Source organism: Tachyglossus aculeatus, chromosome X1, assembly GCF_015852505.1.
Source record: "Tachyglossus aculeatus isolate mTacAcu1 chromosome X1, mTacAcu1.pri, whole genome shotgun sequence".
NCBI lineage: Eukaryota > Metazoa > Chordata > Mammalia > Monotremata > Tachyglossidae > Tachyglossus > Tachyglossus aculeatus.
In genome coordinates this window covers 135,781,114-135,804,947 of record NC_052101.1, presented here as the reverse complement: position 1 = coordinate 135,804,947, position 23,834 = coordinate 135,781,114, and the positions used below count along the sequence as shown (strand labels likewise).

The window sequence follows — 23,834 nt, the reverse complement described above, 5'->3', positions numbered from 1 at the left end:
TCACACACACGTGCCTTATCTTCCCTCCCAAACCCTGGCCTCTCCCAAATTTTCCAGTCATTGTAGACGGCACAACCATCCTTCCTGTCTCACAAGCCCGTATCCTTGGTGTAATCCTTGGGAAGCAGCGTGGCTTAGTGGAAAAAGCACGGGCTTGGGAGTTAGAGGTTGTGGGCTCTAATCCTGGCTCTGCCACTTGTCAGCTGTGTGACTTTGGGCAAGTCACTTAACTTCTCTGTGCCTCAGTTACCTCATCTGTAAAATGAGGATTAAGACTGTGAGCCCCATGTGGGACAACCTGATTACCTTGTATCTACTCCAGTTCTTAGAACAGAGCTTGGCATATAGTAAGCGATTAACAAACACCATTATTATTATTATTATCATTACTATTATTATCCTTGACTCCAGTCTCTTATTCAACCCACATATCCAATCTGTCACCAAATCCTGCCGGTCTCACCTTCACGACATGGCCAAGATCCGCCCTTTCCTCTCCATCCAAACCGCTACCACATTAGTACAATCACTCATCCTACCCCACCCAGATTACTGCATCAGCCGCCTTTCTGACCTCCCAACTTCCTGTCTCTCCTCACTTCAGTCCATATTTCACTCCACTTCCTGGATTATCTTTCTACAGAAACGTTCAGGACACCCCCTTCCTCAAAAATCTCCAGTGGTTGCCTATCCACCTCCATAGCAAACCAAAACTCCTCACAATTAGCTTTAAAGCTCTCCATCACCTAAACCCCTCCTACCTCACCTACCTTCTCTCCTTCTACATCCCAGCCCACACACACTGCTCCTTTCATTGATTCATTCATTCAATCGTATTTATTGAGCACTTACTGTATGCAGAGCACTGTATTAAGTGCTCGGAAAGTACAATTCAGCAACAGAGACAATCCCTACCCAACAACGGGCTCACAGTCTAGAAGGGGGGAGACAGACGACAAAACAAAACAAGTAGACAGGCAATGGGATCAATATAAATAAATATAATTCTAGATATATATGCATCATTAATAAAATAAATAGAATAGTAAATATGTACATACAAATGCTGTGGGGTGGAGAGGGGGGTAGAGCAGAGGGAGGGAGTAGGGGTGATGGGGAGAGGAGGAGGAGCAGAGGAAAGGGGGGGCTAAGTCTGGGAAGTCCTCCTGGAGGAGGTGAGCTTTCAGTAGGGCTCAGTAGGGAAGTGAGCTAGTTTGGCGGATGTGAGGGGGGAGGGCATTCCAGACCAGAGATAAGATGTGGGCCAGGGGTCGATGGCGGGACAGGTGAGAATGAGGCACAGTGAGGAAGTTAGCGGCACAGGAGCAGAGAGTGCGGGCTGGGCTGTAGAAGGCGAGAAGGGAGGTGAGGTAGGAGGGGGCAAGGCAATGGAGAGCTTTGAAGCCAATAGTGAGGAGTTTTTGCTTGATAAGAAGGTTGATAGGAAACCACTGGAGATTTTTGAGGAGTGGGGTGACATGCCCAGAGCATTTCTGTAGTAAGATAATCCGGGCAGCAGAGTGAAGTATAGACTGAAGTGGGGAGAGACAGGAGGTTGGGAGGTCAGAAAGGAGGCCGATGCAGTAATCCATTCGGGATAGGATGAGAGATTGTACCAACAAGGTAGTGGTTTGGATGGAGAGGAAAGGGCAGATCTTGACGATGTTGTGAAGGTGAGACTGACAGGCTTTGGTGATGGTTTGGATGGGTGGGGTGAATGAGACAGCGGAGTCAAGGGTGACACCAAGGTAGCGGGCTTGTGAGACAGGAAGGATGGTAGTGCCGTCCACAGTGACAGGAAAGTCAGGGAGAGGACAAGGTTTGGGAGGGAAGATAAAGAGCTCAGTCTTGGACATGTTGAGTTTTAGGTGGCAGGTGGACATCCAGAAAGAGATGTCCTGAAGGCAGGAGGAGATACGAGCCTGGCGGGAGGGAGCGAGAACAGGGGAGGAGATGTAATTTTGGGTATCATCAGCGTAGAGATGATAGTTGAAGCCATGGGAGTAAATGCTTTCACCAAGGGAGTAAGTATATTCATTCATTCATTCAATCGTGGAAAGAGCCCAGGCTCGGGAGTCAGAGGTCATGGGTTCAAATTCCTGCTCTGCCAATTGTCAGCTGTGTGACTTTGGGCAAGTCATTTAACTTCTCTGGGCCTCAGTGACCTCATCTAGAAAATGGGGATTAAGACTGTGAGCCCCACATGGGACAATCTGATCACCTTGTAACCTCCCCAGCGCTTAGAACAGTGCTTTGCACATAGTAAGCACTTAATAAATGCTATTATTATTATTATTATTATTATTATTATTATTATTACTGTGTGCAGAGCACTGCACTAAGCGCTTGGGAAGTACAAGTTGGCAACATATAGAGACGCTCCCTACCCAACAACGGGCTCACAGTCTAGAAGGGAGAGATAGACAACGAAACAAAACATGTGGACAGGTGTCAAGTATAGATAGATAGAGTATAGCTGGCACTAACCTTCTCACTGTGCCTCGATCTCACCTGTCTTGCCGCCGACCCCTGGGCCATGTCCTACCTCTGGGCTGGGACGCCCTCCCTCCTCAAATCCGCCAGACAATCACTCTCCCCCACTTCAAAGCCCTACTGAAGGTGCACCTCCTCCAAGAGGCCTTCCCAGACTAAGCCCCACTTTTCCTCAGCTCCCACTCCCTTCTGCGTCACCCTTACTCGCTCCCTTTGCTCTTCCCCGTCCCCCGCCCCACAGTGCTTATGTATATCAAGCGCTTAGTACAGTGCTCTGCACACAGTAAGCGCTCAATAAATATGATCGAATGAATATGTATATATCTCTAATTCTATTTATTAATATTGATGCCTGTTTACTTGTGTTGATGTCCGTCTCCCCGACTCTAGACTGTGAGCCCATTGTAAGCAGGTACTGTCTCTCTTTGTTTGCTGTATTGTACTTTCCAAGTGCTTAGCACAGTGCTCTGCACATTATAAGCACTGGCTCAATAAATATGATTGAATGAATGAATGAATGCCAAAGCTCCAACTGGCTGTGGCTCCTGGCTTTATTTTCACACATCTGGGCAGTTGGAGGAGAAGAAGGGAAGGAAAGGGAAAAGATCTATTCAGCTTCCCCATTGCCCTCTGCCCCTCGCCCACTTTTAGCCTCTTCTTCTATCCCCTCCTCTCATCCTCCACTGTCTCCCCTCCCTCATCTTCCCCTGCTCCCACTGCTTTCCCCTCATTCTATCTGGCTTCTGTCCCCTACACTCCACCGAAACTGCCCTCTCAAAGGTCACCAATGGCCTCCTTCTTGCCAAATCCAACGGCTCCTACTCTATCCTAATCCTCCTCGACGTCTCAGCTGCCTTCGACACTGTGGATCACCCCCTTCTCAACACGCTATCCAACCTTGGCTTCACAGACTCCGTCCTCTCCTGGTTCTCCTCTTATCTCTCCGGCCGTTCATTCTCAGTCTCCTTTGCGGGCTCCTCCTCCCCCTCCCATCCCCTTACTGTAGGGGTTCCTCAAGGGTCAGTTCTTGGTTCCCATCTGTTCTCTATCTACACTCACTCCCTTGGTGAACTCATTTGCTCCCACGGCTTCAACTATCATCTCTACGCTGATGACACCCAAATCTACATCTCTGCCCCTGCTCTCTCTCCCACCCTCCAGGCTCATATCTCCTCCTGCCTTCAGGACATCTCCATCTGGATGCCTGCCCACCATCTAAAACTCAATACATCCAAGACTGAACTCCTTATCTTCCCTCCTAAACCCTGCCCTCTCCCTGACTTTCCCGTCCCTGTAGACAGCTCTACCATCTTTCCCATCTCACAAGCCCGCAACCTTGGTGTCATCCTCAACTCTGCTCTCTCATTCACCCCACAAATTCAGTCCGTCACCAAAACCTGCCTGTCTCACCTCCACAACATCGCTAAGATCTGCCCTTTCCTCTCCATCCAAACCGTTACCTTGCTGGTTCAGTCTCTCATCCTATCCCAACTGGATTAATGAATCAGGCTGCTCTCTGATCTCCCATCCTCCTGTCTCTCCCCACTTCAGTCTATATGTCACTCTGCTGCCCGGATTGTCTTTGTCCAGAAACGCTCTGGGCATATCACTCCCCTCCTCAAAAATCTCCAGTGGCTACCAATCAGTCTGCGCATCAGGCAGAAACTCCTCACCCTGGGCTTCAAGGCTGTCCATCACCTCGCCCCCTCCTACCTCACCTCCCTTCTCTCCTTCTCCAGCCCAGCCCGCACCCTCTGCTCCTCTGCTGCTAACCTCCTCACTGTACCTCGTTCTTGCCTGTCCCGCCGTCGACCCCCGGCCCACGTCCTCCCCCTGGCCTGGAATGCCTTCCCTCCACACATCTGCCAAGCTAGCTCTCTTCCTCCCTTCAAAGCCCTACTGAGAGCTCACCTCCTCCAAGAGGCTTTCCCAGACTGAGCCCCCTTTTCCCTTTCCTCTTCCTCATCTCCCCCACCCTACCTACTTCCCCTCACCACAACACTTGTATATATTTGTACAGATTTATTACTCTATTTATTTTATTTCTACATATTTACTATTCCATTAATTTTGTTAATGTTGTGCCTATAGCTTTAATTCTATTTGTTCTGACGATTTTGACACCTGTCTACGTGTTTTGTTTTGTTGTCTGTCTCCCCCTTCTAGACTGTGAGCCCATTGTTGGGTAGGGACCGTCTCTATGTGTTGCCGACTTGAACTTCCCAAGCACTTAGTACAGTACTCTGCACACAGTAAGCGCTAGAGAAGCAGCGTGGCCCAGTGGAAAGAGCATGGGCTTTGGAGTCAGAAGTCATGGGTTCGAATCCCAGCTCCACCACATGTCTGCTGTGTGACCTTGGGCAAGTCGCTTAACTTCTCGGAGCCTCAGTGACCTAATCTGTAAAATGGGGGTGAAGACTATGAACCCACCGTGGGACAACCTGATCACCTTGTATCCCCCCCAGCGCTTAGAACAGTGCTTTGCACATAGTAATCACTTAACAAATGCCATTATTATTATTATTAAATAAATACGATTGAATGAATGAATGAATCCTCCTTCCTACCTTTCCTTCCCTTCCCCACCCTCTTCTTTTTTTTTCTTCCCTTCTCCCCTCTCAGGGCGTCCCCTGGATCTATAACCACTCCCCTGGAGAACTCATTCACTTCTACAGCTTCGGCTACTGTCTCTACGTAGACGATTCCCAAATCTCCACCTCCAGTTCTGACCTCTCTCCTTCTTTGCAGTCTCACATTGGCTCAGTGGAAAGAGCCCGAGCTTGGGCATCAGAGGTCATGGGTTCAAATCCCGGCTCTGCCAATTGTCAGCTGTGTGACTTTGGGCAAGTGACTTAACTTCTCTGTGCCTCAGTGACCTCATCTGTAAAATGGGGATTAAGACTGTGAGCCCCACTTGGGACAACCTGATCACCTTGTATCCTCCCCAGTGCTAAGAACAGTGCTCTGCACATAGTAAGTGCTTAACAAATGCCATCATTATTATTATTATTATTATTATTTCCTCCTGCCTTGAGGACATCTCGGCTTGGGTGTCCCGCCAGCACCTCAAACTAAACAGGTCCAAAACGGAACTTCTCATCTTCCCACCCAAACCTAGTTCCCCTCATCTTTCCCCTCATCTTTCCCATCACTCATAGACAACACCACTATCCTCCTTCTCTCAGAAGCCAGCAAGATTTTTTTAAAATGGTATTTGTTAAGCACTTACCATGTACCAAGCACTGTTCCAAGCACTGGGGTAGATCCAAGGTAATTAGATTGGACTCAGTCCCACATGGGGCTCAGTCTTTATCCCCATTTTACAGATGAAGAAACTGAGGCCCAGAGAAGTGAAGTGACTTACCCAAGGTCACACAGCAGATGAGTGACGGAGCCGGGACCTGAACCCAGGTTCTATGACTCCTGGGCCCGTGCTCTATCCTCTCAAGCCCCATATTCAGTCAGTCCCCAAATCCTGCCAGTTCTTTCACCACATTTCCTGGAATCAGTCCTTCCTTCCCATCCAAACGGCCACCACCCTGGCCCTGCCATTTGTCACATCCCAGTTTAATGACCATGTTAGCCTTCTCACCGGTCTCCCTTCCTCCATCCTTTCCCCTCTCCAGTCTACGTTTCACTCTGCTGCTCAGATCATCTTTCTGAAACATTGTATGACATTTCTCCCCTCTCCTCAAAAACCTCCAGTGGCTCCCCACTTGCCTGTGTATCAAGTGAGCCTCCTGCCCATTGGCTTCAAGGCTCTCTCCCAGCTCTCTCCTCCTCCTCCTCCCCCTCCTCATGTATCTGCTGTCTGTGCCTGCTCCTCCCCAGTCCCTGCCCTCTGCTCTGCCTCGTTCTCGACTCTCCTGTGCCTGACCTCTTGCTCGTGTGCTTCTTCTCTCTACCTGGCACTCCTCTCCTTTCTTATCCACCAGGTTACAGGCCTCCCCAGCTTCCAAATCCTCCTGAAATCCCACCTCCTCCAGGACAGGAAGACCTTACTAAATTCCAGTCACCCTGAAAACTTCTGCACCTGTCGATCCGTGTACTCGATTTATTTATTCATTTGCTTATTGGTCTTTCCTTACTATTGCTATTATCAACGGTAAGTTTTGTTGGTTTCCTACTCCTCCTACAAATTGTCAAAGTTTGACCATCTTGCTTACTCTGCACCAAGCACTAGGGGAGATACAAGATCAAGTACAGTGCTTGGTGCAGAGTAAGTACTTAATCACTACCACTTCTCCCACTCCTTTCTACTTTGCTCTGACTTGCTCCTTTATTCATCCCCCCATCCTCTCCGGCCCCATAGCACTTGTGTCCATATCTGTAATTGATTTATTTATATTCACATCTGTCTCCCCCTCTAAGACTGTAAACTCATTGTGAGCAGGGAACATATTTGTTTATAGTTGTATTGTACTCTCCCAAGCACTGAGTACAGTGCTCTGCACACGGTAAGTGCTCAATAAACATGATTGACTGACTGACAGTTAATTCCTGATGCTGTGTGTAGGTGTTCATTCATTCATTCATTCAATCATATTTACTGAGCACTTACTGTGTGCAGAGCACTGTACTAAAAGTTTAGTAAGAGTACAACATAACAATAAACCCACAGATTCCCTGCCCATGATGATTTTACAGTCTAGAGGGGGAGACAGACATGAATTAAAATCAATTACAGATATGGACAAAAGTGCTGTGGGGCTGGGAGAGGGGATGAATAAAGGGAATTCTGCAATGGGAACCCAGGAAAACATGAGATGGGCCATTCCTGGGTCAAGCCAGTCAATTCCTGGGTCCAGCCCAGAATTCTGCCTCTTGACAGTGGCAACGAGATGTTTGTAGCAAGCATCTGACCAATTCCTAGTATTTACTGAGTATTTTCTAGGTATAGAGCACTGAACTAAGCCCCAAGGAAGAGTACAATGGTGGTGCAAGCAGGGTCCCTGCCCTCAAGGAGCTTACATTCTTAACGGGCAGTCAAACTTTGACAATTTTGCCCGGGAGATACAAGTTCATCAGGTCAGAAACAGTCCTGGTCCCACATGGGGCTCCTACCGGTCTAAGGGCAGAAGGAGGAGACAGATTAGCAACAGAGGCATTGGCTGCAGGGGGTAAATGCACCAGCAGTGTAAAGGACAACCTTTAACCTCACCTGGTGGACTGACTTGTCCCCCCAGACGGCTCCTCCCGGCCACACCGGTACCCATGGAAAAGATGTGATTCAATCAGTGGCATTTATTGGATGCAACGTGGCCTAATGGAAAGAACATGGGCCTGGATGCCAGAAGGACCAGGTTCTAATAATCCCGGTTCTGCCACTTATCTGCTGTGTGACTTTGGGCACTTCACTTCTCTGGGCCTCAGTTTCCTTAGTGGAAAAAGCATGGGTTGGGAGTCAGAGGTCATGGATTCTAATCCCTGCTGCATCACTTGGCAGCTGTGTGACTTTGGGCAAGTTGCTTAACTTCTCTGTGCCTCAGTTACCTCATCTGTAAAATGGGGATTAAGATTGTGAGCTCCACGTGGGACAACCTGATTACTTTGTATCTACCCTGGTGCTTAGAACAGTTCTTGGCACATAGTAAGCGCTTAACAAATACCATCATCTTCATCATCATCACTAAAGCACCATGGCAGTGGACACAGCACAGGTCTGGGAGTCGGAAGGTCATGGGTTCTAATCCTGTTGCTACCACTTGTCTGCTGTGTGACCTTGGGCAGGTCACTTCACTTCTCTGGGCCTCAGTGACCTCATCTGGAAAATGGGGATGGAGACTGGGAGCACCATGTGGGACAGGGACTGTGTCCAACCCGATTTGCTTGTATCCACCCCAGCGCTTAGTACAATGCCTGGCACATAGTAGGTGCTTAACAAATACCATAATGATTATTATTATTATTGTTATTATTATTAAAATGGGGATGAAGACTGTGAACCCATGTGGGACATGAACTACTTCCAACCTGATTAGCTACTATCAACCCCAGTGCTTAGTACAATGCCTGGCACATAGAAAGTGCTTAATAAATATCAGGAAAAAAAATTACTGAGCGCTGACTGTGTGGAGGACGCTGGGCTAAGCACTTAGGAGAGTCTAAGTTGGTTATTGCACCCTCCGCCCTCAAAGAGCTGACAGTCTAGTATCACTGTGTGTGCAGTGTCTTCTTCGTTGTCTTCTTCCAGAAGTAATTCCACAGTAATTGAACGCTTACTGTGTGCAGAGGACTGTACTAAGCGCTTGGGAGAGTACAATACAACAACAAACAGACACATTCCATGCCCACAATGAGTTTACAGTCTTTACTGAAATGAGAAAAGAAGAGGAACTACACACGCTGTAAATGGAGAAAAGCAACAGTTTCTGTAAATGCAATTTGGGCAGTTTCCTCAGCATAGAAGTGCTGCACCTCCTAGAGGTGAGAAATTAGCAAAACTACAACCCTGGGCCCAGTTTATTATTATTATTATTATTATTATGGCATTTGTTAAGCGCTTACTATGTGCAGAGCACTGTTCTAAGCGCTGGGGGGGGATACAAGGTGATCAAGTTGTCCCATGTGGGGCTCACAGTCTTCATCCCCATTTTACAGATGAGGGAACTGAGGCACAGAGAAGTTAAGTGACTTGCCCAAGGTCACACAGCAGACATGTGGAGGAGCCGGGATTTGAACCCATGACCTCTGACTCCAAAACCCGGGCTCTTTCCACTGAGCCACGCTGCTTTTTACCAGTTTGCCCATCTTCAGTTTTTGGCTGAGACAGAGGCAACTGGATGCCTGAGGCCTGAGGTTTCAACTGTTCAACTGGGAACAAACACCAGCTTGGACCTTACTGAAGGCAGAGCTCTGGGGCGGTGGGGGGTGGATGGGCCCTCAGAGAGGCTCAGGTTTCCTGCTCAGACCCTAGTGTGAAAGGATGCAAACACTGTGTTTCCGGCAAGAGAATCTTTTCAAATCCTCCTGTACATTCCCCACCACTAGGCTCCTGAAAGCCTCATCCACTCTGCTCCAGACAAGTCCTTTCTAAAAATTTAACAAATGACAAACCATTGCTACTTGTACAAATAGAACATAATTTATTCTCATGTTCATTCCAAGAAAAAGAGTGGTATGGTAAAAAGAGACACACAACTGGAGTAGAAATTCGGCCCCGGGCCAGGACAGAGCTGAATGGGAGCCTTTATTGGCTCTGGGTTTTTCCAAATGCTGGTGGGGGGGGGGGGGGGGGGGGGCGGGGTGTGTGTGTGTGTGTGTTGGGGGGGGGGTGAGGGTGTGGTGAGAGGGCATTAGGGGAAGAAACACTGCTGAGCAAAAAACCCTGATCCAATACAATCTTTAATGGTGAAAAAGCCAAGGGTTTTCCCATCCCATAGTAGGGGAATGCACTATAAACCCTTTTTCCCATCGGCCTTCGGAATTGGCTGCAAGCTGCTGGTGGCCAGGCACAACCCAAAGTCTGTCCGCTCGCTTCCCCAGGCCTCCTAGCTGATGAGCCAAAGAGGCCTCTTCGTTAACAACTGGTTCAGTGGGGAGGGGCAGGAATGGTGATTGGCTTCAAGTGGTCAACTTCGGGCCACAGTCACTCTTTCCACTGGAAAAAAAGCTCTCTGCCAGAGCCTGGGCTTGCAGCCCACACCGCAGCCTCGCTGCCGATGCATCGGGCCACACGTGTCCGACGGCGTACCGGCACCAGAAGCTGCATGGCTGCCTTGTGCCTAATGCCCGAGCCTGGGAGTCACTGGGAGTCAGAAAGACCTGGGTTCTCATCCCAGCTCTGCCACTTGCCTGCTGTGTTACCTTGGGCAAGTCATTTCATGTCTCTGGGCCTCAGTGACCTCATCTGTTAAATGGGGATTAAGACTGTGAGCCCCACGTGGGACATGGACTGTGCCCAACCTGATTATCTCGTGTCTACCCCAGCGCTTAGTGCAGTGCCCGACACATAATAAGCGCTTAACAAATACCATTTTTTAAAAAAAAAAAAACAAACAAAAAACCAAAGAAACACCTTGGTCAAGAGAGATGAATTTGGGGAGACGATGAGGAGGCATGTGAGTAAGCTGGTTTTGCTGATAAAAAAGGTGCCTGCTTCCTGGCAAGAAACGGATTTAAAAAGCAGTAAACAGGGACACTAACTTGGAAGAAAACAAAACAAAAAACAAACCAAACTCTGAACCTTCACCTATCTGAAGCATCTTAGGGAAACAGGGCAGGAGGCGGGAGGGTGGTGGTGGAACAGCACGGTGCTCTTGGTTAAAAAACAAAACACAACACATATATACACTGATAAGAGTCTCTGCTTCCCCAAAACCATCTTCTTCGTTGGAGAGAAGGGGATTCCAGGGCCGATCAGTGACACATGCGGGAGGTCATTTCCTTCTGCCCAAAATAACACACGAAGTACAGTGAGTGCTGAGATGAATCAATCAATCAATGGTATTTCCCGAGTGCTTACTGTGGGCAGAGCACTGGACTAAGCGCTTGGGAAAGTTCAATACATCAGAGTTGGTAGACAAGATCCCTGCCCACTAAGGAGCTTAGTCTACAGGAAGAGACGGACATTAAAATAAATTACAGATAGGGGAAATGGCAGAGTGGAAGGATGTGTAGAGAAGAGCTGAGGGGGTGAGAGTGGAGGGAATATCAACTGCTTAAAGGGGACAGATCCAAACGTGTAGATGAAGTGGAACGGAGAGCTAGCAGGGGAAATAAGGGCTCAGTTGGGGAAGGCCTTTTTGGAGGAGATGGGATTTTAGGAGGGCTTCAAAGGTGGGGAGAGTAGTGGTCTGTCAGATATGAAGGGGGACTGAGTTCCAGGCCAGAGGAAGGATGTGGGCAAGGGGTTGGCAGAGGGGAGCAGCATGGCCTAATGGATAAAGCACAGGCCTGGAAGCCAGAGGATCTGGGTTCTAATCCTGGCTCCCATCACTTGCCTGCTGTGTGACCAAGTAAGTCACTTAACTTCTCTGGGCCCCAGGTGCCTCAATTGCAAAATGAGGATCCTGTTCTCCTTCCTACTTAGACCGTATCCAGCCTGAAGTGACTTGCATTGACCCCAGTGCTTAGAATTGTGCCTGACGTGGTACACGTTTAACAAATACCATTAAAAGAAAAAAAAAAAAAGATGAGCTCGAAGGTTGGTGTGAGAAGAGCAAAGTGTATGGGCTGGGTTCCAGTAGGAAATCAGCGAGGTAAGGTAGGAGGGGGAGAGCTGATTAAGTGCCTAAAAGCCAATTGTGAGGAATTTCTGTTGGATGCAGCATGGTGTAGTGGATAGAGCACGGGACTGGGAGTCAGAAGGTCATGGGTTCTAATCCTGACTCCACCACTTGTCTGCTGTGTGACCTTGGGCAAGTCACTTCACTTCTCTGGGCCTCAGTTACCTCATCGTAAAATGGGGATTGAGACTGTGAGCCCCATGTGGGACAAGGACTGGGTCCAACCCAATTTGCTCGTATCCACTTAGCGCTTAGTACAGTGCCTGGCACATAGTAAGCGCTTAACAAATACTGTAATTATAATTATTATTACATAGTGGTGGATAGACAACCACTGGAGGTTCTTGGAGTGGGGAGAGACGGACTGAATGATTTTTTGGAAAAATGATCAAGTAGCAGTGTGGACAGGAGTGGGCAGAGGCTGGAGACAGGAGGCTGATGCATGGGGTCAAGGCGGGATACAATAAACGTTTGAATCAGCGTGGTAGCTGTTTACATGGAGAGGACAGGGAAGATTTTAATGATGTAGTGAAGGTAGAACTGACAGGATTTGGTAACAGATTCAGTGTGCTGGTTGAAATAGAGAGTTTTTATTTGGCATGGTATTTCTTAAGCATTTACTATGTGTGAAGCACTGTTCTAAATGTTGGGGTAGATACAAGTTCATCAGATTGAACCCAGTCGCTGTCCCACATGGGTCTCACAGTGTAGGTAGGAGTAGTTTTTAATCCTTATTTTACAGGTGAGGAAACATAGATACAACAAAGTCAAGTGACTTGCCCAAGGTCACAAAGCAAGGAATTGGCAAAGCTGGGATTAGAACCCAGGTCCTGTGATTCCCAGACCCATACTCTTTCCACTAGGCCACACTGCTTCCGTGAGGATAATACCAAGGTTTCAGGCTTGTGGGACAGGGCGGATGGTTGTGTTACTGAAAGTGCTAGGAAAGCCAAAGGAAAGCCAGAGTTTGGATGGGAAAATGAGGAGTTCTGTGCTGAGATACAGCAAAATCCTAACAGGAGCCAAGAGCTGCTCATTTACCAGTTTTTCTAGATGGGACCTCATCAGGGCGAAGTCAACTGTGAAAATGACTTTGAGTTTCAATCAATCAGTCAAACAATTGTATTTATTGAATGCTTATAGAGGCCGGGCCTGGGAGTCGGAAGGACTTGGGTTCTAGTCCCGGCTCTGCCACTTGTCTGCCGCGTGGCCTTGGACTTGTCACTTAACTTCTCTGGGCCTTAGTTACCTCATCTGCACAATAATAATAATAATGATGGCATTTATTAAGCGCTTACTATGTGCAAAGCACTGTTCTAAGTGCTGGGGAGGTTACAAGGTGATCGGGTTGTCCCAGGGAGGACTCACAGTTTTAATCCCCATTTTACAGATGAGGTAACTGAGGCCCAGAGAAGTTAAGTGACTTGCCCAAAGTCACACAGCTGACAACTGGCAGAGCCGGGATTTGAACCCATGACCTCTGACTCCAAAGCCCGGGCTCTTTCCACTGAGCCACGCTGCTTCTCCAATGGGGATTAAGACTGTGAGCTCCATGTGGAACCTGGGCTGTGTCCAAACTGATAAGTTTGTATCTACCCCAGCACTTAGACCAGTGCCGCACAAATAGTAAGCGCTAAACAAATACCATTCAAAAATTCCAAAAGTTGGTAGATCTCTACCCTGTCCACAGTGAGCTTCCTTGAAATACACAATACTTGTACCACATTCCATTCCAGATGAAGCAAGAGGTGTTTAGTCACCATTTATGAAGCAAAGAGGTGTTTAGTCCCCATTTTCCAGATGCGGAAACCAAAGCACAGAGAAGTGAAATGACTCGTCCAAGGTAGCACTGTGGGCAAATGGCAGATCCGGGACCAGAATCCATGTCCGCTGACACCAAGGTCCGAGCTCCTTCCACTAGGCCACACTGCTTCTGATTGTTTGAAACGTGTGTGTGTGTGTGTGTGTGCATGTGTGTGTGGGGGGTGTGTGTGTGTGACAGAGATAGAGAGAATGAGAGAGAAAGAAAAAGAAATACGGAAATCAACTATTACTTATTCTGGCAGCCGACTCACCAGTGGTTCTAACTCCTTGGTATCTATCAGATTAAACTCTTTCACAAAATAGTAGAAGTGCTTGTAGCAGGTGTTCACATGGGCCTCAGAGCCCATTTGAGTGATCCTATCAAAATGGTGGATGTAGACATGAACAAAAACTCGAAACAGCCTGGACAGGATCTTCTTCACCACCTGCAGGAAATTCTTAGGAAATGGAGTCCCTAGAAGAGAAGAGACAGGAATCGGCAGTGAGCGAATCCATGGCCGGACCACCGAGCCCAAGGATCAGAGTGTCTGGATCTTCTGGACACAGGGAACACATCTCCCGACTCTGTTGTACTGGACTCTCCCAAATGCTGAGGACAGGGCCCTCCGGACAGTCAGTGCTCAATAAATACCACTGGTTGATCTTCTCCCTCTAGACTGTAAGGTTGCTGTGGAAAGGGAATGTATCTGTTATATGGTTGTTGTACTCTCCTAAGCCTTAATTCGGTGCCCTGGACACAGTAAGTGCTCAATAAATACCCTGGAAGCTGCCTGCCAGTCTATGGTACCATTCTGCCATGGTCACTTTGGCCAGCAATAGGTCCTAACAATAATAATAATGGTACTTGTTAAGTGCTTACTAGTAGTGGCAGTAACAATACAGGTAGTAGTAGTAGAATACTACTACCTCTAGACTGTGAGCTCACTGTGGGAAGGGAATGTAAATACGATTGACTGAGGTAGCTACAAGTTAATCAGGCTGGACACAGTTCCTGTCCCACAGTCTCAATTCCCATTTGACAGATGAGGTAACTGAGGCCCAGAGAAGTGAAGTGACTTGCCCAAGGTCATGCAGCAAACAAGCAGTGCAGCCGGAATTAGAACCTATGACCTACTGACTCTCAGGCTTGTGCTCTATCCATTACATCATGCTGCTTCTCTGCCCATTAAGCACACTTACAACATGCTGGCCCGTCTGGTTGCTTGTAGCAATTGTGAGAAGCAGCATGGCCTAGGAGTCAGAAGGATCTGAGTTCTCGTCCTGGTTCCACCACTTGTCTGCTGAATGACCTTGGGCAAGTTGCTTCACTTCTCTGTGCCTCAGTTACCTCATCTGCAAAATGGGGATGAAGACTGTGAGCCCATGTGGGACAGGTGCTGTGTCCAATCCGATTACCTTGTATCTACCCCAGGGTTTAGTAGTGCCTGGCAAATAGAAAGCGCTTAACAAATACCTCCTAACCTTCTTGCTATACCTCAATCTCGTCTCACTGTCAACCTCTCGCCCACATCCTACCATTGGCCTGGAATCCCCTCCCTCCTCATATGAGACAGATAATTGCTTTCCCCCACTTCAAAGCCTTATTGAAGGAACATCTCCTCCAAGAAACCTTCCTTGACTAAGCCCTCCTCTCCTCTTCTGCTTTGCCCTTACTTGCTCCTTCATGCATTCTCCCTCCCATCCCCACAGCACATACATATATATCTGTAACATCTGTCTGTCCCTCTAGACTGTGAGCTCTGTATCGGGCAGGGAATGTGTTCGTTTGTTGTTATATTGTACTCTTCCAAGTGCTTACTACAGTGCTTTGCACACAGTAAGTGCTCAATAAATACGACAATGAATGAAATACCACAAGGATCATTATTAATAAAAATAATAGTTATGGTGCTTACTGAGGGCCCACCGGTTACAATTCACTGTGCAAAATGGACAAGATGCACACGGTATGATCCCCGCCAACAAGGAACAAGGATGGCGGAGGAGACAGACATGAAAATACTTACATATGGTGACCAGAATAGATTATCAACTCTACACCTGATTTGCCACATGTACACAAAAGCCCTCCGTGGCCCAGCGGGAACACCACCGGCAGATGTGAGGGAGTGTGAGAGGTGCTGCGTGAGCCAATGGCGCCATCACCAATCCCTCACATGGGATTTACATCCTAAAGTCTTCAGGATGGGCCCGAGGCTCGCCTGCCACGTACGAGACAAGACTCCATCGTCAATTTAGTCACAAAGATACACCGATTAGGCTATGTCACACCCACCAATGATGCACAGCTCTGTTTTCTTACACTTAGTAAACCAGAAGTTGGGTCAGAGTTACAATCAATCCATTCATCATCTATCAGTGGTATTTACTGAGCACTTGTCTGTGCAGAGCACTGTGCTGAGAGCTTGGGAGAGTACAGTAGATAAGTAGACATGATCCCTGCCCACAAGGAGCTAACAATCGAGTCAGGGAGACAGACACTAAAATAAATTACAGGAAGGGGAAACATCTGTGTATAAGTACCTGTACGTAAGGGGTGAGAGAGCGTGAGCAAGAGGTTGGCGGTGGGAGAGACGAGACTGAGACGCAGCGAGTACGTTAGCTGGAGAGGAACCAAAAGTGCAAGCTAGGATGCAATGGCAGGAGACTGGGGTTAAATAGGAGGGAGGGAGCTGATGGAGTAACATAAAGCCAACAGTTGGAGTTTCTTCCAGACACAGAGAGGGACAGGCAACCGTCGGAGATTTGTGAGGAGTGGGGAAGACGTGTGCTGAACAATGTCGTAGGAAACTGTTCTGGGCAGCGGGAGTGAAGTGTAGAATGCGGTGGGGGGTGGGGGAGAGGAGGCAGGGAGGTCAGAGAGGAGACTGACATAGTAGTCGAGTCAGGATGTGCCAAGCGCCTGGACCAGTTGGTGGTCGTTTGGATGGAAAGGAAATAATGTGGAAGAAAGACTGACATACGCCACCTGTTTGAGGAATTCAGACAGGACTTGAAGGAGGGACCTGGGGCAATGGCTGGATGGGGTGGTGAGATTCTGAGGAGAGGGGAGGTGTGGGTGTGTTCGAAGGCAGACGGGAAGGAGCCATCAAAGAATGAGCAGTTACAGATGGCAGTCAAAGAGGACCGACGGATGGGCGCAAGGGTTTTGAGAAGGGGAGAAGGGATGGGGTCAGAGGAGCAGGTAGATTTCCAAAGCAGGCAGGAGATCACCTCTTGAGAGATGGCTGAGAAGGTGGACAGAGAGAATGGATCTGGGCGCGGAAGATGAGGGGGAGTTTGGGGGGAGCACGTGTCTGATGATTTCAATTCTGTCAACAAAAGAGTTGGCATGGTCCATCAGGGGTGAGAGAGGGGAAGAGGTTGGGAGAGAGGGGAAGAGGTTGGGGCACAGGGAGCTTCAGGAGGGAGGTAACGGTCTGCAATAGTCGGTTGGAGAACGGGCACATGCGAGCCGATGAGGGGGAGAGACATGTTGTTGAGTGGAAGAAAGGGCAGAGTTGCAGCAGATGAGGGGAAACCAAGTGGCTGAGGGGGACCTGGCGGTGTGAGGCCAAGAGCGGAGGAAACGCGCTATGGAGGCCGTCCGGGCCCTGGGGTTTTTGGGATTGGGGGGGAAGAGATCCATGGGGGGCAAGGAAGTGAGGGCCTTGAGTTCGGCAATGAGGGTAGAGTTGAAGTCCTGGATTTGCACATCAAGAGAGAGGAGGGTTGGGTAGGAAGTCCAAGTGGGGCACGAGAGCCTGGGCTAAGCGGAGGGGGATGTGAGATCAGAGCAGAGTCTTGTGGGGAGCAAGGGTGGTGGGAGAAAAGGAAGATGAGGAGGTTCTGGTGAGAGGAGGATTTCACAGCTGGGGAGGTTGGCAATGGTAAAATGACTGGTGAAAATGAGATCCGGTTTGCGTCCAGGGTGAGGTGCAGTTAAAGAGGGCAAGGAAGCAGAGAGGAAATCTCCTGGGGGTGGCTGCCTGTCAACCGGGTATGCAATTTGGAGGCTTCCGACGTGTCCCCATGCTCTGAAGAGACCCCGTCCACCTCTGCTGCAACCCCAGTACTAAGTGCCGGGGTAGATATGAGCTCTTTAGTTTGGACAGTCCCTGTCCCACATGGGGCTCAGAGTCTAAGTAGGAAGGAGGAAGATTTAATCCCCATTTTCCAGTGGAGGAAGCTGAGGCCCAGAGAAGTGAAGTGACTTGTCCAAGGTCACACAGCAGACAAGTGGCAAAGCTGGGATTAGAACCCAGGTTTTCTGACTCCCATGCCGGTGCTCCTTCCACTAGGCTATACTGCTACTTTTCTCCTGCTATTCCCCAACTCACCCCCTTCACCTTCATACTGCACCTCACTCTCAATTCTCCCACACTGGGCCCTTGGCTCATGCCTGGCCCCCTGCCTGGAACACCAAATTCAATACGCCCTCCTACTCAATTAATTCTCCCAAACCCAAGTATGCTTTTATACCCAACCTCAGCACTTCTGTGCCTATGCATACTCAAATTGTGCAGTCAAATTTCATTCAGCTATTCTAGCCTGACACACTTCTGGGGCTGCCTATTATATCCTTGGTCTTTTCCCTGCTCCCACCCTCCCACCATCTGGAAATAATCTGCATCTGTGTGGCTCTCCCCGGTGGACCATAAATTCCTTGAGACCAGAGAACAAACACATTGGGTTTCTCGGTTCTGCTTTCCCAGCACACTTAGTATAGTGCTCTGGCCACAGTAGGTGCTCAAAAAATAAATGAATAAATAAATAAATGCCATTCACTGATTGAAAACTTGGACTTTTTAGTGACTGCTTCCAAGAGCCCTAGTCTGTGCTTTGTGAACAGGAGGGTACTGGAGGGAGGAGGAAGGAGGAGGAGGAGGAAGGAGGAGGAGGAGGAGGAGGAAGGAGGAGTTGGAAGAAGAGGAGGAGGAGGAGGAGGATCCCACCACCTTCCTGAAAACAAACAACCCAAAAAAACTTGTCCCATCCCAGTCCCTCAGAGCTGCATAGCAGAAACAGGGAAGACTCACCACCCCTTCCCCCAGCCCAACTGTGCATGGCTCTGGGAACTGGGGCGCCAGGGGCAGCGAGGGCTGCCCAGAGAGCAGGTTGGCTCGGTGCCTGGTTCCAGTCAATGTCAACTCTCCTCAGCGTGGAGAGCTCCCTGGCATTTTTTTTTTTTTTTGCTACAGGAGAAACGTATTTTAAATGATATTTTGTATCTATTTTGAAATATATTTCCTTAGCTGAGAAGTAGTGTGGCCTGGGAATCAGGAGATCTGGGCTCTAATCTCACTTTTGTCCCTGGCCTGTTTGTGTGACCCTGAGCAAGTCACTTCATCTCTCTGGGCCTCAGTTGCCAGATGAGGTAAGATACCAGTTCTCCCTCCCTCCCCCTCAGTCGGAGAGCCTCACATGAGACAGAGACTCTAGCCAATCTAATTCATTCATTCATTCATTCAATCGTATTTATTGAGCGCTTACTGTGTGCAGATCACTGTACTAAGCGCTTGGGAAGTACAAATTGGCAACATATAGAGACGATCTCTACCCAACAACAGTCTAGAAGGGGAGGGGGGGGCCAGACAACAAAACAAAACATGAGGACAGGTGTCAAGTCATCAGAACAAATAGAATTAAAGCTAAATGCACATCATTAATAAAATAAATAGAATAGTGAATATGTACAAGTAAAATAAATAGAGTAATAAATCTGTACAGACATATACAGGTGCTGTGGGGAAGGGAAGGAGGTAGGGCAGGGAAGAGGAGAGGAAAAAGGGGGCTCAGTCTGGGAAGGCCTCTTGGAGGAGGTGAGCTCTCAGTAGGGCTTTGAAGGGAGGAAGTAATTGATCTTGTAACTCCCCCAGCAATTAGTACAGTGCTTGGCAGAAAGCAAGTGCTTAACAGACACCACAGTTATTATGCCAGCTTTTTCCAAATCCCCAGAGATTGGGGCAGGGGGGGAGGGGTTAGGCAATTCTTTGCTACTATTTGGAACAATGCTCACAATTGGACAAACCTTCTGCTCTTCCCTCAAGCTGCGGCAATTTTTTTTCTTTTGACAAATCAAAGGGCAGAATGGAAGACTTTTGGATCCTTTGGCGTTCCAATTTATTTGGCTCCCTAAGCCAGGTCTCATCCCAATGGCAATCAGCAGGATTCCAACAGAGGTACCCACCCCGCTTCTGGAGTCATGGGTATGAGCTGTTTCCTTCCTGGTGATCTGGAACCCAGCCCACTGCCCACCAGGCCAGGCTCCTCCTGAGTACTGGATGGGGTGCACCCAGCCCACTTTCCCTCCTGAGCAGCCCGGCCTCCCTACCACCTTCCCTGGCTCAAGAAAACACCACCAAGGGGCTCCAATGGCCCCACGGCTGGGATGAAGATTCCCATGCAGATGAAAGAGGGGTGGGGCGGGAGCAGAGCAGGAGCAAAATGGGCCTACGGGCTTCCTGGATCGTGGCAATGTGAGGGGACCGTTGCCAGGTGGAGGAAAAGAGGTTTCTGGGCTGGGCTGGGGAGGTTGCATCTCTCCCCCACAGCCCAATCCCAGCTACCATATCTCCTCTCTTCTCCGGCCGCCTTGCGAGCCTAGCCGTCAGCCTCACTGACCGGCCTCGCCTTTTCACTCATTCCCGTGCACTCAGTCCTGCCAGAACGCAAGCTTATGTGGCCTGGCTCAGCTGGAACACTGCGCCTGGTCGGGAACTGGGGGACGATCGTCCGAAGGTCCCACCTGTCTGGGTGCGGCCCACTGCAGTGTCAGAATCGACTGACTGATGAATGGTATTTAGGGAGTGCTATGTGCCGAACACTGGGCTAAGTGCTCGGGAGAGGCCTGTGCCACAAAGTTGGCAGACATACCCCCCTGACCACAGGGAGCTGAAAGTCTACAAGGGGGAGATAGACAAGAAAGCCAATTACAGAGAGGGTCTACGGATACGTACCTAAGTGCTGCAGGGCCGGGGTGAGGACCAAAGTGCAAAGGGGACAGTGTCAGGAGGAAGAGTAGGTCCCAGCGTGAGTTTTCCTTAGTGGGTACTCTTTCCAGTGCTTAGCACAGTGCTCTGCACATAGTTTGTGCTTAACTACTATTACTATGCTTAGTGTCCCTTTGGGGTTCTTTATTTTTAAAATTTTCCCATAATGTTGATGATGGTCAACCAATGGTATTTACTGAACGCTTACTCTGTGCAAAGCACTGTACTAACAGCTCAGGAGAGAGCACTACAACAGAGTTGGTAGATGCATTCCCTGCCCACAAGGAGCTTACAGTCTAGAGGACTGGTACGGTATTTAAAATGGCTTATTAAAAGCCAAGCACTGGGGCAGATATGGAAAAATCAGGTTGGACACGATCTGTGTCCCACCCAGAGCTCACTGTCTGAGAGTGACAGGAGAATAAGTATTTTATCTCATTTTTATATGATTTTTTATGATATTTTATAACATATTAGAACTAAAGAACTGGAAGCTGGTGGGGGGGGGTGGGCAAGCTAGAGACCTGTCCCAGATTAGGCAGCGGGCCAGTGGCAGAATGATGCTCCTCTGTCTTCAGCTCGGTCATTATAGTAGCTTCTCCGAAGTCTTGCGACATCTTCTCAGTGTTCTGATGTACAGAAGGAAAACTCACGCAGGCACCAGACGATTAGAGCCCCTGCTTGCTTATTACGGGTTTTGGGGGCTTTTTTGTGTCTATGGTAATTGTTAAGTACTTACTACATGCCAGGCATCATACTAAATGCTTGAGTAGATACGAGATCATCGGGTTGGACACAATCCACGTCCCATGTAGGGCTCACAGTCTTAATCCCCATTTGACAGATGAGGGAACGGAGGCACAGAGAAGTGAAGTGACTTGCCCAAGGTCACAGAGCAGACAAAGGGTGGAGCTGGGATTAGAACCCAGGTCCTTCTGATTCCTAGGCCCGTAGGCCATGCTGCTTCTCACTCTACTTCTGGAGAGATGCAATCAGATCCAGGCACCTTACTGTTTTTCAAAACTTTGACTGTGGAAGTTACTCCTACAATCAGTCAATTTATTTATTGAGCGCCAGATGGGCAGACCCCAGGCTACAGCCCCTCCCCCACCCCCAATAAAACCTGTGTTGCTGGATGCTTTAACCCGCACAGGACACCCAGCCAGTACTGACACTTGGGCCAAAGGCCACAGGAAAGTCAATCCCTCCTGGTCCACTGCTCATTTGGGCAGAGATTAAGTAGTCTACTAGGAGTACTCAACTACAAATTCCTCTCGGGCTGGGGAATCGTTGTCTCCAGAGGGCCATGAACTCCAGTCTTCCAGTGCCTCAACGCAAGAGGCCACAACAGAAGGGAAGGCTAAGAAAGTAGGGTCACTCACCACCTAGTTAAAATTTGGGAACTGAGCCAATCAATTTTCAAGAAAACATGAATTTATTAAAAATGAGTTAAGGCGATCCTGATTGCGAGAGGAGTTCCAAGGTGAGTAGTAGTGTTCAGAAGGACTTCTGCTGCTACAAGGTGCCTTGTGGAGAACAGAAATAGGCTGCTAGATAACCCAAATGGGCAAATTCTTCCCAAAAGTTGAAAAACCAGTCCTATAGTCAGCAAAAGAAGCTTCTACTTCCGCCTCCTCCAGTGAGGACTCTGCAACATACTGTAACCCGCAGTGTGGCGTAGTGGATAGAGCACGGACCTGGGAGTGAGAAGGTCATGGGTTCTAACCCCGGCTCTGCCACCTGTATGCTGTGTGACCTTGGGCAAGTCACTTAACTTCTCTGTGCCTCAGTGACCTCATCTGTAAAATGGGGACTGAGACTCTGAACCCCACGTGGGACAAGGGACTGTGTCCAACCCGATTTGCTTGTATCCACCCCAGCTCTTAGTACAGTACCTGGTACATAGTAAGCGCTTAACAAATACCACCATTATTATTATCATTACTATTTGTGATGCTCTGTTTCCATTTCCTTCAACAAAGATGAAGCAATAGTTTAGGGACATTTATCATTACAGTGTATAGCACATAAATGAGTTCCACAATATTCCTCATGAGGATCTGGACTGGATCCTAGTTCACAACGTGAAAGACAATGGGTAAACGTACCCCATAATACAACCGTTCACGATCCAACATTTCCAAGGAGCCTACCCGAGTTGTGTCAAATGGTGTGCTTATACCAAGTAGTTGAGAGAATTAAAGACAGGTTGGTCCCTGAGAGAAAGGTAGGCAGAAATTACTTACGTAGAGTGGGAGCAGGAGGAAGAACACGAACATATATAGAGTTGTCCTTCTTTGAAGGACACACCACTAACGGTCAAGTTCACTCATGAGTGTGAATTGTGGCTGAAAAGGCCAATGCAGGATCCAAAGTCCCGGCAACACTGGTCGCCCCAAAAAGCTGTCCCTCAAGGGGCGTTGAGCTTAATGTTTGTTGCAGCTGGCACGGTTTTCCCTTCTTGTCTCTGCCCTCCTTGGTTTTGGTTTCCCAATTTCAGCTCTTCATAGGTGTCCTTAACAGTGGACGAAGAGGTCACTGGTGGTGAAATTCACCTATGGGAGCAAGTGTGACTGAAAAGGCCAATGCAGGACCCAGAATCCCAGCCATGGTAGGCAATCAATCAATCTACGGTATTTATTGAGCGCTTACTGTGGGCAGAGCACTGTATCATGCACTTGGGAGAGTTCAATTCAACAGTTGGTAGCCACGGTCCTTACCCACAACAAGCTTACAGTCTAGAGGGGGAGACAGACATTCAAATCAATAACGGATATGGACACAAGTGCCCTGGGGCTGAGGGTGGGGTGACTATTGAGTGCCTAAAGGGTATAGACCCAAATGCACAGGCAACACAGAAGGGAGAGGGAGTAGGGGAAATGAGGGCTCAGTCGGGGAAGGCCTCTTGGAAGAGATGTGATTTCAATAAGGCTTTGAAGGTGGGGAGAGTCGTGACCTGCCAGATGTGAAGAGGGAGGGAGTTCCAGGCCAGAGGGAGGATGAGGGCAAGAGGCCAGAGGTGAGAGAGACGAGATCAAGGTACAGTGAGTAGGTTGGCATTAGAGGAGCGAAATTGGCAGGCTGGGTTGTACTAGGAAATCAGCAAGATAAGGTAGGAGGGGGAGAATTGACTGTTTAAAGCTGATGGGAAGGAGTTTCTGTTTGATGCAGAAGTAGCTGGGCAGACATGGACTTAACTTTTTTAAGAAAAATGATCCGAGCTGCAGAGTGAAGTATGGACTGGAGTGGGGGTGACAGGAGGGAGGGAGGGAGGGAGGAGGAGGCTGATGCCATAGTGAAGGAGTGATAGGATAAGCAC

At 48.7% G+C, this 23,834-nt stretch overlaps 1 protein-coding gene across 1 annotated transcript in view; it reads right to left on the bottom strand.

The window, feature by feature from the left end:
- Nucleotides 1–10,477: 10,477 nt before the first annotated feature.
- Nucleotides 10,478–23,834, bottom strand: part of MOB3A (MOB kinase activator 3A) — a 40,764-nt gene continuing 27,407 nt past the window's right edge. Inside the window, exons 3-4 of the mRNA XM_038740075.1 lie at nucleotides 13,796–13,998; nucleotides 10,478–10,881 (exon numbers count right to left, since the gene is read on the bottom strand). Of these exons, the coding sequence (XP_038596003.1) occupies nucleotides 10,852–10,881; nucleotides 13,796–13,998 (233 nt within the window). The 3' untranslated portion in view covers nucleotides 10,478–10,851. The remainder of the gene's footprint in view (nucleotides 10,882–13,795; nucleotides 13,999–23,834) is intronic.